At 37.7% G+C, this 16,039-nt stretch overlaps 1 protein-coding gene across 2 annotated transcripts in view; it reads left to right on the top strand.

Moving 5' to 3' along the window:
- LOC136254845 (structural maintenance of chromosomes protein 1A-like) overlaps positions 1-16,039 on the top strand; it is a 155,410-nt gene that overhangs the window by 14,295 nt on the left and 125,076 nt on the right. For both annotated transcript variants that reach the window (XM_066047607.1, XM_066047606.1), the window contains exons 23-41: positions 329-412; positions 1,818-1,886; positions 5,558-5,691; positions 6,212-6,302; positions 6,367-6,397; positions 6,754-6,839; positions 6,906-6,983; positions 8,016-8,156; positions 8,216-8,272; positions 9,405-9,479; positions 9,653-9,727; positions 11,680-11,792; positions 12,322-12,429; positions 12,548-12,608; positions 12,663-12,716; positions 14,508-14,557; positions 14,607-14,681; positions 14,793-14,862; positions 14,911-15,021. In XM_066047607.1, coding sequence (XP_065903679.1) covers positions 329-412; positions 1,818-1,886; positions 5,558-5,691; positions 6,212-6,302; positions 6,367-6,397; positions 6,754-6,839; positions 6,906-6,983; positions 8,016-8,156; positions 8,216-8,272; positions 9,405-9,479; positions 9,653-9,727; positions 11,680-11,792; positions 12,322-12,429; positions 12,548-12,608; positions 12,663-12,716; positions 14,508-14,557; positions 14,607-14,681; positions 14,793-14,862; positions 14,911-15,021 — 1,563 coding nt within the window. The remainder of the gene's footprint in view (positions 1-328; positions 413-1,817; positions 1,887-5,557; positions 5,692-6,211; positions 6,303-6,366; positions 6,398-6,753; positions 6,840-6,905; positions 6,984-8,015; positions 8,157-8,215; positions 8,273-9,404; positions 9,480-9,652; positions 9,728-11,679; positions 11,793-12,321; positions 12,430-12,547; positions 12,609-12,662; positions 12,717-14,507; positions 14,558-14,606; positions 14,682-14,792; positions 14,863-14,910; positions 15,022-16,039) is intronic.

Genomic DNA, 16,039 nt, shown 5'->3' with positions numbered 1-16,039 from the left:
AACAGCTGGATATACTGGAACAGTGTGAGTAAAGTTTCTTGTTCAAGGAAACAACAGCAACGACACCAATTTAGTGTAACTGGTCATCAAACCTGGAACCTTTTGATTACCAGGCCGATGCTCTATCCACTTGGCTATACTGCCTCACACTCACTCACGCGCGCGCGCGCACGCGCACGGCATGCACACTCAATGTACATGTGTACGCACACATGTACAGACATGATATGAAAATATATACTAACCTTTGTTATTATGTATGTACACATGTTTATTTGTACCACTTCCAAGTAATTGGCACGAATGTATATCTGTTACTTGATTACAGGAACCAGAGCTAATACAGATGACATCACAGATCAGTGGTTTGGAGAATAGACTGAAGTTCTCTCGTCGAGACAAGGAAGTGACAGTGAGTGAATGTGCTACAACTGAAGTGTTTGATGATTAATTTTAATGTTTGTATTATGGAATTATTATATTGTGACCATTTTGAATTGTTGATACCGTATATGTGCAAGTAGCAGTAGTTGGCTTGATGAGACAACTCAAAGGATTATAGATAGATCACTTTTCTGCTTTATATACATATGTGACTACTTGTGAAACATCATGGGGACACTTAATATAATGTATATATATGTACCACTCTGCATGGGCAGTTCAAAGGCACCGCCAGTGCCATAATTTGTGTATTGCACTGCTGCGGACCGCAGCGAGTGCATTATAACTTATAATGCACTGGTTGCGGTTTTGTAGACCACAATGAGCGCATTATAAGTTATAATGCACCGACCGCAGTGCAATATACAGATATTGCACTGGCTGCGGTTTTGTGCAGCATAGCACAAGTGCCGGTGGCGAAGACCACTACGACACCTCACCTAATAGGTGGAAAGACACTTCACAGATCACTCGAATTCTTTTATAGCCTGACATGTAAAGGTCGATTGTGGGCCATAACGTCACCAATACGTATAATGTTTACAAGCAGCCAATGGCGATCGAAAAAGCCAATGTGGGTAGCCACCACTCTAGTCTACATACATATAAACGTACTTATACACCTTACTAGTCTGGTGCCATCTTAGCCCAGATTAAACTGTAGTCCACTTCGACAATGACTCAATAAAACCAATATATTCTAAATAATACTAACCTTTACGTTCGATTGTGGTAACCAGTTTTGTCATGCCACCAGATTCGAGTTTAGCCAGTGTGAATAGTAAGAATTAGACTAGTATCGTTTAGTATAGTTAGGTTTTGTTTACTTAAATCGTCTATTTAGCTGCTTTTTTTCGCTTGAGAGAATCGCTATGGCGATTAGTCTGACACTTAGTCTATATAGCGATTGAGTGATCACACTGGCATGCTGAGCACTACGTGATGAGAGTCGAACAGCGAATTCAGGTTAGTGATATAACCCATAGCGTACTAGCTTTCAATATCTCAGGTAGCTGCAGTACTGCAGGGGGAACGTCATCGCAACGTCCGGCTTGGTTACCCACAATCGATGTTAGAAACCTGGCCTTTATAAGTGTTACAGCTGTCTTGTGGGACTCTCCCCACCTATTAGGTGAATGGTACATAACAGTTATACAACGTGCACTCGTGCTCTGCCTGTATAAACGCACTTGCCTTCGGGCCTGACGGCCCTCAGGCTCGTGCGTTTATATCAGGCAGAGCACTCATGGCCGTTGTATAACTATATAATATATATATATATATATATATATTGGATTTTCATACCCATATGCATATATATACTCACACATAAGTATAATATCACTGTGTAGTATCTTTGCACCTCTTTACAGGCAGAGGAGACTCTGGCTGAGAATGTTAGAGAAATACAAGTGATTGAGACTGAGTTGGAAGAGCTAGGGGTATGTACAGTATAATATGTGTGTATCAACATTGAAGATGAAATGAAGGAAATGCACCCAGCTATGGCTGTGTACATGGTTTCATGTAATTGTTTTCAAAAAAAAAAAAAAAAAAAAGATGTAGGTTTGTTTCTATGTCTGTGTACACCACACTGGTGTGACAAAGAAACTTTCTAATAAAGGCAAGTAAGCTTTATTCTGAAGTGTATATTTAGTGCTTGTTCAAAATACTGGTGAAACTGGCTTCGAAATATGGTGTGAACAGCCAGCGGCGGAGGAAGTAGTTGATATGAGGGGGGGCTGGGCTAACCCAGACTTATTTCTATAGTTTGGTAAGGTGAGACCAAAAAAAAAAAGAAAAATAATAAAAAAAAGGTCACAACCAACTGACAAGAACTTTCCACCTCACCAGCTACCATTTCTAGCTGATAAACTACATAAAAATCCTTACATAGCTCGCTACACACTGACTACTTTATTAGAGTGACTGCTCTATTAGAGTATCTCGATCTTATCATGGTTTTCAGCCCCACTCCAAGAAAGATAATTTCGTTGTGATATCATTCTGAGGGGGGACTAAGCCCCCTAGCCCCCCCCCCCTTTCCACCGCCTATGTGAACAACATTCCTAGTAGCTTGTATGGGTATTGTAAAGGGGAGTTAGTAAAACGCGGAATAACGGAATTGCAGAATAACAAAATAAGCAAAACTTATCTTTTGCAGATTGCACAAATAGTTATATGCTCTGTAGTAATTATACTTTATTTATGGCGCACCACGGCGATGCATAGAACAGCAGCTGGCGAACATTAAATGGGACGAGCACACAACCAAACACCCTAGAACGATCTACCTTTGCTAACTTTACTTACCTACACTCTGGATTCAAACCTGAAGACTTTGAAATCCATTTAAAGACACAACCACTGGACTTCCCTACTGAACTGTAGTGTGACTCTAATAAATTCGGTCGTATGCATATGGAGGGCAGCTAGTTTAACCTAAGAATAGAACTAGGTCTTTGTAGCTAGCTATATCAACTAAGGAGTATAGATAAGTAAGTTTAGCAAAGGTAGATCGTTCTATGGTGATTGGTTGTGTGCTCGCTCGTCCCATTTAATGCTTTTCCAGCTGCTGTTTAGCCATCCATCGCCGTGGTGTGCCATGCAGAGCTGTTGCAAGGTAAATAAAGTATAATTGCTATAGAGCATATAAATATTTGTACAATCTGCACAAGATAAGTTTTGCTTATTTCGTTATTCCGCAATTCCGTATTCCGCGTTTTACTAATTCCCATTGTAAAGACTACACAGACCTTCTAGGAATTGTGTATCCCTTCAATTTGAAAGGGGCATGTCCCTCCCTTACATAAACAAAAATGAAATCAAGAACAGACTCAATTAAACCTTTGAGAGAAAACACCACAGGGCAAAACAGTTAAGTATCAAATTTTAATACACTTACATACGTAGCTATAGCAGGGATATAGTATTACTGCTTGAGTGCTGGTGAACTTGTAATAGTTGTAACACGGGCATGAGAGCTTTGCCTGAATGCCCGTGTTACAGCTAATATGTAACACTTATTAGGCTGATAGCCTGTACAGGGTGATCAATCACCCAAGCCTATACGAGTGCAGCCACTGGTTGTACTATATATGCATACCTAAAATTTTTGATTATGGGTTATAATAGCAGCTAGTACGTTCTGGTTACGTTCAGTTATATGATAAACGGACATATCCTGAGATATTAGAATTTAGGTTACACGAGCTTATTGTTTTAATCAGTGCTATTGAATCGTTTATGGAAAAGGATGGAGTTCACTAAAGGCCTAGACAGGTAAGCTTGCTTGTAGAGTGGTTACTCCGTGCAGAGTATTAGCTTCGTGATGGGGGCGTGTCCATATTTAAAAACTTGTGGAAACAATCAATGAATAAGCTATAGCGCTAGTTCTCACCTTAGCCCAACGTTTTTCAAGTCGTAGGATGACGAGGATAACAAAACACTCTCCGTATGAGTGGTTTTCATGGCTAAATCCAAGTCGTGCATCCTAATCACGTGAGTATTAATGGATCCCCACAATCGATTTCGGCCTCAATGTCTAAATAATCACTGCCCAGTTGTAGCCCAGTCTAGATTTCGTATATAGCCTTGCTAGCTGGGCTGCATACGAAATGTAGCCCGGGTGGCTCCTTTGATCTGAGGTCTGAAAGTGTTACATTTAATAGTTACACCACAACAGCAAGGGATTTTGTTATATACACCCAAAGCACGAGGGCCGCAGGCCTGAGGGCTATGGGTGTATATATCAGCAAAACCTGATGCAGTGGTGGTATAAGTATAAGTGATATATATTACTCTAGTCACACTCACCTGATGGGTGAAGGAACTACGGAAGACTTACCCCGTTTCTTTTATACATCAGTATCTCATGATCGATAGTGGTTTTAATAGCGTGGGCTAATAGTAGAATGTTATTTATATGTCGTGCACCAGAAAAATTATGAAAAGTTATGATTGTGGTATCCAGTTTTTTTTTTAGTTTTACTATTTTGTACTATGTTAAACCTACTAACTTCACAATTAGGACAGTAAGTAAGTTTAGTGTTCCACCGATAATCGGATTGGTATCAAATCGGAGCTGATATTGGGAATTTTGGTATCAATCATTCAGAGTAGAAAGCCCCACTGCTGAATAGTAACTAGCCATGTTTCCACGTGCTAATCTTAGAACTAAGTAATACGCCAAGCCTCGTACATTACTATTATTAGACTATAGCATCACATGTCTGGGATTTCAAGTCATGTGATTACATTTCAAATACTGAATGGAGCGAAGTTCAGCAAACGAGGGAGCGGATTTAGTGGCAATGAAGTGTTGAAGAGAGTCCGAGATGCTGACCATAAAAAGACTACCAAGAATGATAAAACATACAGTTTAGTATATCGATTGAAGGTAATGCGACACTGGCTCTGCAATGACACGGCCAATACCTGGAAAAGATAGAAGTCAAGGCTGAGCCAGTAATGATAATTGATGGTCATACACGAGTCTCGACGTGAGTGCTGAAATATGAGGATGCATGGTAGTGAGTTTATGTACCAGTCTTCTAGTTGGAATAATAGTGCAAGTTGGGCCAACCGACTTGCCATTAATTTTACTGTCATAGCCTAACGTAGCAGTAGCTAAATTGTAAGCTGCAGGAACAGCAGCATAGCCACATACACTGTAGGCCTCACAGTAAGCTTTTGTGTACTTTTACATTTTGTATGATTTATGTTGTATTGTGCTTGTACTCAGATCCCACCTATTTATAATGTGTGGGCCTGGTGCAATATTTAAGTGGGGAAACAGGCTAGACCTGTGAACTTTTATGAACACTTTTATGTGTTCCTATGAATAATTTGAGAAAACTATCTGGCAACACTGATCATAACTTTGAACTGGTAAAGCCATGAACAAACTGTGTTTCTGTGATATTGCCCGGGAAATTTGTGAGTTAAACATTGAGCGGCGCCTTTGAACGCCCATGTTAAAGTGGTATGTATGTGTTTTAATATACATCTTATATAATAGTGTAACAGCCAGTATCCACGTGTATTATCCCTATGTAACAGCGTTACGGTTACGGTGTAACAACCATTATCATTGTATTTCATTTTCTTGTAGCCAACTATGGCCAGTTCAGCTGCAGTCATTGAAGCTCATGAAGAAGAAGTGAACAAGATCAAGAGCAAGATTAACAAAATGGAGGATGAAATCTACAGAGACTTCTGTAGTCAAATTGGTGTCTCAAACATCAGGTAAGTGTGTGCGTGCGTGCGTGCGTGCGTACGCACACGCAAGTGTATGTGTGTGGCGTATACATACATGAGTGTGGCTTCTTTCCTGTATATTTCTGTTCTGTTGCTTATTATTACTCCATAAGGTAATCAAGAAGTCTTTATATAAATATCACATGCATAAAATCACAACTTCAGATACACACATATGTGAATCAATCCGTTCTTTAATAGAGCTTTGTTCAATTACTGTAATAGAGCATACACTTGTTGACAAAATACTCTAATAGAACAGTCATTTTTGTTCAGTTGGTCAAGCACCTGCTGTGTTATATTGGTAACACACTTGATGCACCCATCAGCCTGTGTTACTGTAGCAATGGGTATAGTCATACACTTACTCTAATAAACATTCAATGCTATGTAAAATGCTGTAGTCACTGCAGTAAGCATTTAGATAAAACACTACAGTGTCTTAATGCTCTAGCAGAGGTGTTAGTGTAATTTGTACATGTAATATATTAATGTATTTATTGTTTAGGCAATATGAGGAGAAACAGTTGAAAAGTCAACAGGAACGTGCTAAGAAAAGGTTGGAATTTACCAACCAGGAATCAAGGCTACAGAACCAGGTGTGTTATTACATGTGTATATATACTATTGTAATATTTGTGGATTGTTTTTCTCCTCCTGTAGCTGGCCTATGAGAAACGGAGAGACACTTCTAGTAAGTTTTGTGTGTTCCTGTGTGTGAGGCTACTCTTAAAGTACCAGCCTGGTAATTGCAATGTTCCAACTTGGAAGCTTGGTGGTACCCAGTTGCAGTTGTTGTTTCCTTGAACAAGAAATAATGAAGGCTGTATGGGAAAGCAAATGCCTAACTTTTCATACCTTGTAGTGTTACTGGATGTTTATGAAGCTTTGAGTTCTCTAGCCTCCATCCGTGAGACGTGGCTCCACCAACAGGATGCTAGTCCTGTCCCAGCAGGATTTTCCTGTGTATTTATGTGTATTTAGACTGTACATGTGTTGTGTTGTATGTGTTGGAGTTTTGTATACTGTATTACATGGATGTTACTACAGGTAATGTGAAGAAGTTAGAAAACAGTGTGAAGAGTGATGAACAAGCCATCTCTAAACTAAAGGATGAAGAGAAAAATAAATTGGAGGTATATTCCTATGATATTCATAGATAAACAATCTAATATGGACGCTATTTTATATCATCACTTTAGCTGATAGAAAATGCTGAAGCTGAACTGGCAGAATTAAAACAACAATTGGCTGACATTAAAAAGGGGTTTGAGGAACATGTAAGTGCTGCATGTTAACAACACGTGTCCAAAACTGCAAGTGATAGGTATATGTGTGTTTGTGTGTCTGTGTCTGTGTGCAACTGTGTGTGTGTGTATGTATGTATACTGTACTTCTTCATGAAAAATTCTGGGCTTCTATTTCCTTCCCAGCATTTTTACCTGGCCTCTAAATTAGTTTATTCGAGGCTAGGAATTTAGTTTGATAAATACAAGTGACACCTGGTGAATTATTTAACCATGACATGACAGTAGACACAGAGAACCTTTGTACAGTGTGTTGTTAATGTAGTGAAGACCTTAAATGGTTGACAGATACATACTTGTACTGTATGCACATCAACTCACAAGGGCTATTGACATGATTACTCATAGCATCTCTGCCTCATTCTTTTAAAGCTTAGTGTTGATAGAAAAGAATTAAGCTGTAGGAATTAATAAATAGCCCGAGTCTATATTTGAGGCTAGGAATTCATTTCCCAATGCTCTGGAAGCCCCCTGTCTTATAATTGGACATTTATTCAAATGCAGGGAGGAAATTTGAGCTAAGCATGTTACATATAAGGAGAATGCACAACTCTTGTCAAATTTCTAATTGGAAATTTAGTCACTTTTGGCATTTGTGTAATGGACATTAACATTTTGATAATCAACTCTTCTGTGTTATGATAAGATAACTGTACACACAATGTGTTCTCATGTTTTGCTATATCAAAGTGTCACAATCACAAACCACACAATTCACAAAGGTTTTTAAATACAGACATGCATTTCTGGAAGTCTTACATTAGCAGTGCATACATATAACCAATTATCCAAATGTTGATTGACCAAAATGTGAATTTTATTTTTCAACAGGTGTGTGTTCTATTAGAGTAATTGACTCCTCATTGTATACTTACGTATATGTGTGCATATACAGATATGCTGTATCTAAAGTGTATAGTAACAATAGTATACAAACTGGATAGAATCACTTCTAATTTCGTTACATGTGTGTATGTGATGACGCATGCACACCTTACACTGTAGGATGTAGAGATGAGGGAGATAAAGAAGATCCTGGCTAATCGTAGTAAAGAAGTTAGTACATGTCAGAAGAGAGTCAATGGATATGAGACTGAACTGGAACAGAAAAGAGCTGATCGTCACAGTACCCTCAAGATGTGTAAGGTAGAGGATGTGTAGTGTGTTGAGGGATGTGTTTCAAACTGCTTTGTATTGTACCACAGTTTGCTGATATCAAGCTTCCATTCCATCAAGGATCAATGGATGATATAGAAGATGAGGTACATTTGTATGTACTTTTGTGAGCTTGACTAACTGCCACTTGTGGTTATCTTTCCGGACCCCTGCTAATGTGTAGGCATCATAAAAGGTAAAGTGCATGATCGTGAAGGACCACAAACCTTTTAGGAGGCTATTGTGTCCCTAAGAGATTTTGTTTGACTTGAAATGTATATGAAATGCTTACAAAGCACATACAAAGGTTTATGAAGATGTGCAGTACTTATAGGATAGTTCAGTGATGCAAGCAGTGGCTTCACATGGTACAACTAAGTCATGTGTAATGTATGTCATTTGTTCATCCAGCTGCAAAGCCTTGCGCCTTAATCACCACAACTTCTATGTTAATTTTTCTATACTGTGCTGTGTATGATTGAAATTTTGAGACTGATGGGGGGGGGGGGGGGGAGGACTTTTAATAACCCGTTCATAGCTAAATTTCCCTACAGACTATATAGGTCTCATTGAACTGCCTACTACCTCTATACTAAACTACTTAGTAACCACACCTCAGTAAGTTCGCTATCAGATTCACTATAGACTTACAAACTTATTATATTGTGTATGTTTGCATAACACAAAAAAAAGAATCCATAGAAGCAACAGCTTCAAACTACCATAAGAGTCTCTGTTTAAAAGCAGTCCCACATTGTTTGCTTATAGAACAGTGTTCTCTCTGGCAGGTTTTATCAAGAGTAACCACTTAACCCAATTCTGTTTTACCAGGTTATGTAACAAAACCATTAATTAACAAGAACTCTTTGTGGGCATTTCAACATATAGGTGTAATATGGTATTGTATATTATTTTTCGCCTCCAAATTTCCAGTAGTACACCACTTATCCATATTACATAATTATCCATTCACGGCTGCAAATGGTAGATTGCTCTAATAAAGCACTCGCTGAATACAATTTCGTCATGCTTACACAATTACACTGGGTTGTAATTTTGCTGCTACCTTTGAACTATATATGTTAGTAAAAATGACTTGCCTGGTTGCTAAAAACTTACAGCACTTTGTAATTACTGTTCCTCTGTTAGAGTAGTTAAACTTCTCTATTGGATTTCTTACCTGTTGCCAAAATGATGTGGATGAATATATTGCTATATATTCAGTAACTTATCTTACAGGCTGGTGCTGTCAGTCAAGATGAGAGTGAAGGTACTAGTACTCAAATGATGGAAGTGGACAGTATGAGCAGTCAAGTGAGTTTTTGTGGAAACAAGTGCTTTGTGTGTCACAGTGTGTTTGTATTTATGTTTGTTTAATCAAAGTGTGGTACAATGTATTTTATGTGTATATTCTCTGTAAGCAAGTACGTACATATCTTTGAGCATATTAATAACACTTCACAGTAAATGTTATATTGTCATTACAGGGAGCTAGAGTACTGTATGAGAGAGAATCCAGGATAGTGATAGACTATGACATTTTAGATGATGAACTCACAGAGGTTAGTATTTACTGTAGAGGTGTACCGATATAAGAAAACTAAACCGATCCGATATAACTAAGTGTAGCTATTTATATATTTGAGGAATCACATATGCCATGTTCAACTTTATTTTAACTACTGAAGACTTGTCTTAAGATTATTGGCTATACTTGGTTACCCATGGTGGTGTGGCCTCTATTGACAGCTCAGACTATAAGTCACCCACAAATATTTTAATACATGCCCCTGCCAAGATTAGTCCGCATTACTCTGCATTACTCCGCATTTTAATGGATTGTAGAGATGGCTGGTTGTTTTATGCTGTGCTCTTGGTTCATCTTTTTGCTGTTTCCCCAGGCCCACCACTATGAGTGTTTGTTGTATGATTGGTAAGCTTTGTGACAACAAAACAGTAACTATCCGTGCACTTATATGGCTTCGTATAGCGTACTGGTTTTCGACAAGGAAGATAACTACTGTTTCCCGCCCTTGTTAGCTAAATAATAGGGTTTATAATTGGACAGTGTCCTCAAGATAGTTCAGTTGTATGTCGGTGTATCATATCGGTTTTTAGCAGTAATATTGGCTTCCACCGATATATTAGAAATATCTATATCTTCCACCGATACGATATGTATCGGTATATCGGTACACCTCTAATTTACTGTATACAATAATGACGAGGTGTAATTGTTGCTATCACTACTAGTGTTGTTTTAGTACAGCAAATTCATTTTAGTTTAGTTCTAGTTCTAGTACTCCAATTCTGTCATAGTTTTAGTTAGTTTTAGTTCTAGTACCCCAATTCCACCAAAGTTTTAGTTAGTATTAGTTCTGGTACCCCATATTTCTGTAATTTAGTTAGTATTAGTTTCATTTTAGTTAGTGTTAGTTTTAGTGTTAGATATCTTCACATATACTAACCTTGGTAGCACCCCCTCAACTTACAGAAACTTTAGATTTGGCGTTTTGATGTTCAGCACTATTTCCACTTACCATTGTGCACAAATGAACAAATGCTCTAATAGAACTGAACTTAAATAACCTAAATAGGCAGAATTAATGCTGAATAGCAATGTTTCAGAGGAGGTTGGACATGATACAAGCACTTCTGAAATGTATTTCTGTTAATTGCATAATTCTTATATATGACAAGGAGTAAGTGATAGAAGAAATGTTTAGCATGCAATATCCACACCATGTTACCTTGTGCTTCTTAAGATGAACAGCAAATTCTTATTGCAAGGCGGGTGTGTGAGTTTCTAATTCTCTTTTCGATTCTCTGTAAGGCCAAACTAGCGGCGTCCGCTTTTTTTTTTTCAATACTCTGAGAGGCTTTGTTAGCATGCACATTGCTTTCTTCGACAATCATTGTGTTTAAATACATGTACATAAGGCGTTCCTATAGTATTACACATGGATTCCACCCAGCGAATGCTTACTCACATGATCCTGTAGATTTCAAGAGAAATTTACGTGCCTGGAGTAGTGGGGTTGAATGGGGTTGACCGACTGAATAGACTAAATTGAAGTGCATTCTCGAATGGTATTTGTGAAAACTTTCATGGACGCTTGGTTAAACTTTCAATACAAAATGTATGCGCTCATGTGTACATGTCCAACCTCCTCTGACAATGTTTATGGTAGCATTTGCAGGCATTTTCAGGCATCACCATCTTCAAAGAAAAGTGTTAAGTGGTTATAGTGTACAACACCCTTTTATGTAGGATTGCTTGAGAAACCTTTTAGTTAGCTCTAGTTCTTGAACTAAAAGTTTTAAAGGTTTTGGTTTAGTTCTAGTTTTTGAACCAAAACTTGAAAGAATTTTAGTTTAGTTTTAGTTTTAGAACTAAAATAGACCACAATTTTAGTTTAGTTCTAGTGTACCAGAACTAGAATTAAATTGCTGTACTAAAACTAGATTTAGTTCTAGTTCCTTAGAACTAAAACAACACTAATCACTACTATAGTTGAGTGATCCAGCAGAGATCAAGAATGCTGCTGAAGAGTTGAGTACAAAGGTTAAGAAGACCCAGGCCACATTACAAAGAATAGCAGCTCCTAACATGAAGGCAATGGAGAAGTGAGCATGGTGTATACTTGTTGTGTATCCGTAAGGAGAATCAAACTTCTCATCTGTGCTTCAAAAATGTGAAAACTTTTAAAATGGTTCCAATGATGTTGCCATTTTCAACGTGTATGATTGAGGTTCTAGTGTGTGTGGTATCACAGGTTACAGCCCAGGAGTTTATTTCTATGAAACAACTTTTGTCTGGGTAACCATATAAGGCCGGCATTTGTATACAAGATCAACATTCATGTATTCCTTCAAATCGTCTTCATACTTCCATGTTTTGATATGCACAGGTTCAAATCATTAAAGGAAGTCAATTATTTCATCTTTTGTCTCATCATTTATGGTGCTACACAGAACTAGTTGATACTATAGCAGCAATTTCAAGCGTTTATTTCTGCTATAATGCTTTATACCCTCAGCAGCTTAAAAGTGGGACTAGGGGTTTATATAGGACCAGTCATATTTGAGGCAATACAGTAGCTGCTTGTAAATAGTACATGGATAGTACATGGATAGTACATGGATATTTTTCCAGGTTGGATGGTGTGGAGAGTAGACTACAAGAAACTTCTGCTGAGTTTGAGGCCAGCAGAGTGTTGGCTAAAAAGACAAGATCTGAATTTGAAATTGTCAAAAAGCAAAGGTGTGTATACCATATATGTATATGTGATAGTATTAGTTAGATAGTGTAGTAGATACATTAGTTGAATTCTGAGTGATCCTTATACATTAACCAGCTGAACATGTTCACTGTTTCATAGATATGACCGATTCACTGATGCATTTGAACATGTTGCCAATATGATAGATGATATTTATAAGGTATGCTACTATATCAAATGTACAACAACTGAAACTACGCCATTAATGTTGTAGCAACTAACTAATAATCCCAGTGCACAAGCATTCCTTGGACCAGAAAATTCAGAGGTACAATATGACATGTTGTGTAGATAATAAATTTAAATGTGAAGTAGGGTTCCAGAGATAAAAAGAAAAAGAAAAAATGATAAAATTGGTGGTAGCTATTACAACATAACTATGGTGGAAAATCTCTACATTGTCATATTACCACACACCATCTATATTACTGGAATCCTATTTCATTATTACCATAACGTAGCTATGTATACACCTGTGGTGGTGACTGCTTTATTAGAGTATATCAATTTCGATCCCTTGTCTCAAGTTAACTATGCAATAGATTAAGGGGTATGGTTTGCATTGTCTAGTGTTTTGTACAGCGAAACCACAGGTAGATCATTAAGGGGTGTGGCCACGATGTGCTCTGATTTTTGTCGTGCTGCGTTTCAGCATGTTCTGATCATTGAAAGGCATGGTTGGATTTGGGGACCACAAAGGAGTAGCATGGCCCACAAAATAACGTCACCCAAAGAATGGCCTCAATTTTCCCTGACGATGATGAGGCAGTATTGGCTAGATAAAACTAAGCTCAAACAATCTTTCAGATCAACCCAAAACGTTTTCAACAAGTTGCTACGGAATTTTAAAAATATTTTATTTAACAGGATTTTGTACTGACTGCCTGACTGATACCTTCAGACAAGCGTAACTCGATAATGGCTAAGGCTACAGGCTTGATTTTTTCGCTGTTTGACGTTGCTTCAGCCTGACAGGTGCCTTTTGGCATACCGTGGTGCATACAATGCATTCTTCATGTGTCCAAAGTGTCGATTTGGCGGTAGCACATGATGGCTTCCCTTAGTAATGGAAATCGTCTGTATTTTTCATAGTGACTATTTTGATTGTAGAGGTGCTTCTTGATTCATACTGCTGTGTAACAGGGTGAACATAGTGACAATGAAGCGTTGGATGCTTCACTTTTCAGAGGATAATTCATAGCTGGGATGTGCTTCACCATTTCTTTCGGTATGCATGGGTAGCAGAGGTGCTTTTTGAACAGTTCTTGATTCGAAATGCTGTGTAACGGGTTGAACATAGCTGACAACAAAGCGTAATGGATACTTCACTTTTCAGATGATAAATGATATAGCTGAGGTACGCGGCACCATTTCAGATGTGGTATGCGTGGGTTCACCAGTCATAATAATTATTTACAAAAGAAAATTTAACAAACAAGTATGCAGAAAGTTTGGAATTTTCAACTGGAGTAGGGACCATAACACATCGATAAAAAGTACTAAGAGAAGTAAGTGCAGCTACACATATCCACTCCACTTACAGTTACTAACCCCTTTAAATAGTTTTGTGTTGTCTAAATACATTCTTCTAAGAAAAGCATTTATATGGAAAAGTAATGCTTTGGTATGGTTTCCTTACATAAAGAAGATGACCATGTGGTTGAACATAAAAGGAGAGGCAAACCACAGACACAGACTCCAGAAAAAGCACATTCTACCCATGAGTTTGTTATTGTGGTGTGAACTGGTGGCTGTGTGCTGCTCATTTTGCCTGTAGCCATGCAGGCAGGCAGACAATATTTGGGTTTTAGCTTTTTAAAAAAAAAATCAATATCCAACCATTTGTGAGAGTTTTCTTGTTTTCAACACCAGATTTGATGTTAGAACTAAGGTTATTTTATAAAGGCAGTTTTTGTTACATATGATATTGTGATGATTTTTAATGGCTGCATTTTGAGTGGTGCCCATCATTTTAAGGGAGATTTCTACTAAACAGTTCCACCATACTGTTTGATACTTATAAAAGCATCTTATAATGTCACCTTACATATCCCTTCAGGAGCCATACTTGGATGGCATCAGTTATAATTGTATAGCTCCAGATAAGAGGTTGGTTAGCAAAATATGTGTTTGGTTTTTAATGGTTCTAACTTACCAGATTCCGTCCAATGGACAATCTTTCAGGAGGAGAAAAAACAGTTGCTGCATTAGCTTTGTTGTTTGCAATACACAGGTAGATAAATAGTCTTCTATGTAGTTGTGTTGCCATGCCATTGTGGCATCACTGAGATCATATACATCCAGTGTATTGTATGCTACTATCTAATTCTGACTTGTTGTGTAGTTATCAACCAGCTCCATTCTTTGTGTTGGATGAAATTGATGCAGCTTTAGACAACGTCAACATTAAGAGAGTATGTACTATGTAGTGTTTTGTGTATAATAACTTAACATGTGTTTAGGTGGCTCGTTACATTACTGCTCAGACTAAAGACAATTTCCAGTGTATGGTGATATCACTGAAGGAAGAGTTCTACTGTCATGCTGATGCTGTTATTGGTATTTACTGTGAGGTAAGTATTGTAGTACATTGTTTGAGCTCATCTGTCTATAAAACTGAAATACCATCTCATCAGAAAGTCACACCAACTTTCTTGCCATGTACCCTGTATATCTACAATCATGTTCAACTACGTATGTATACATATGTGACTGGATCTGTGGAAACATGACATAATTGTGCATTATTCAAATTAAATGTTATAATCTACTTAGCCAAATACTTGTTCTAGCAAAGTTTCAGCCTGATTTGGCAATAACTCTGAGGGTTACACCCCTACAAAGTAGCAACAATGATTAGCAAGAATAGGGAAAATAAATTACAGTCACTTACTAAAACAGTTGTACCTTACAAGCAAAATTATTAGTCCCTTTCTTCACAAGAAAAAAGCATTCAAAAAGTTAACGGATTTTGTTAAAAATAATATGCAAGTATTTTACCAATAACAAGTACACAAAAAAAATTGGAATTTTCAACTGTGATTTTATATTGTGTACTACTCCAACTTGTTCCAGTGCTTTTTGTCGATGTACTATGGTCCCTACTCTAGTTGAAAATTCCAAAAAAAAATTGCGTACTTGTAAATATTTATTATGACGGGTTACACATACCACATTAAAAAAATAAAATAAAAAGAAATGGTGTTGTGTGTCCCAACTATATCAATATCATCTAAAAAGTGAAATATCCATTATGCTTCATTGTCAGCTATGTTCAACTTGTTACACAACATTACAAATCAAGAAGTGTTTGAAAAGCATCCCTGCAATCAAAGTAGCCACTATGAAAAATAGATTTCTGTTATCGGAAGGGAACCCATCATGTGTTACTGGCACTTTTCACTGTCAGCAAAGATGAATGGGACACAAATGTTGGACACCGGTAAGTCCATGAAGAATGCATTGTATGTACTGCGGTATGCTAAAGGCACCTCTCAGGCCAAAGCAATGTCGAACAGTGAAAAAATCAAACCCGTAGTGTTAGCCATTGTTGGGTTATGCTTCTCTGAAGGCATCAGTCAGTTTCTCAGT

Source organism: Dysidea avara, chromosome 4 (genome assembly GCF_963678975.1).
Source record: "Dysidea avara chromosome 4, odDysAvar1.4, whole genome shotgun sequence".
Taxonomy (NCBI): domain Eukaryota; kingdom Metazoa; phylum Porifera; class Demospongiae; order Dictyoceratida; family Dysideidae; genus Dysidea; species Dysidea avara.
This window is presented reverse-complemented; position numbering and strand designations above follow the sequence as displayed.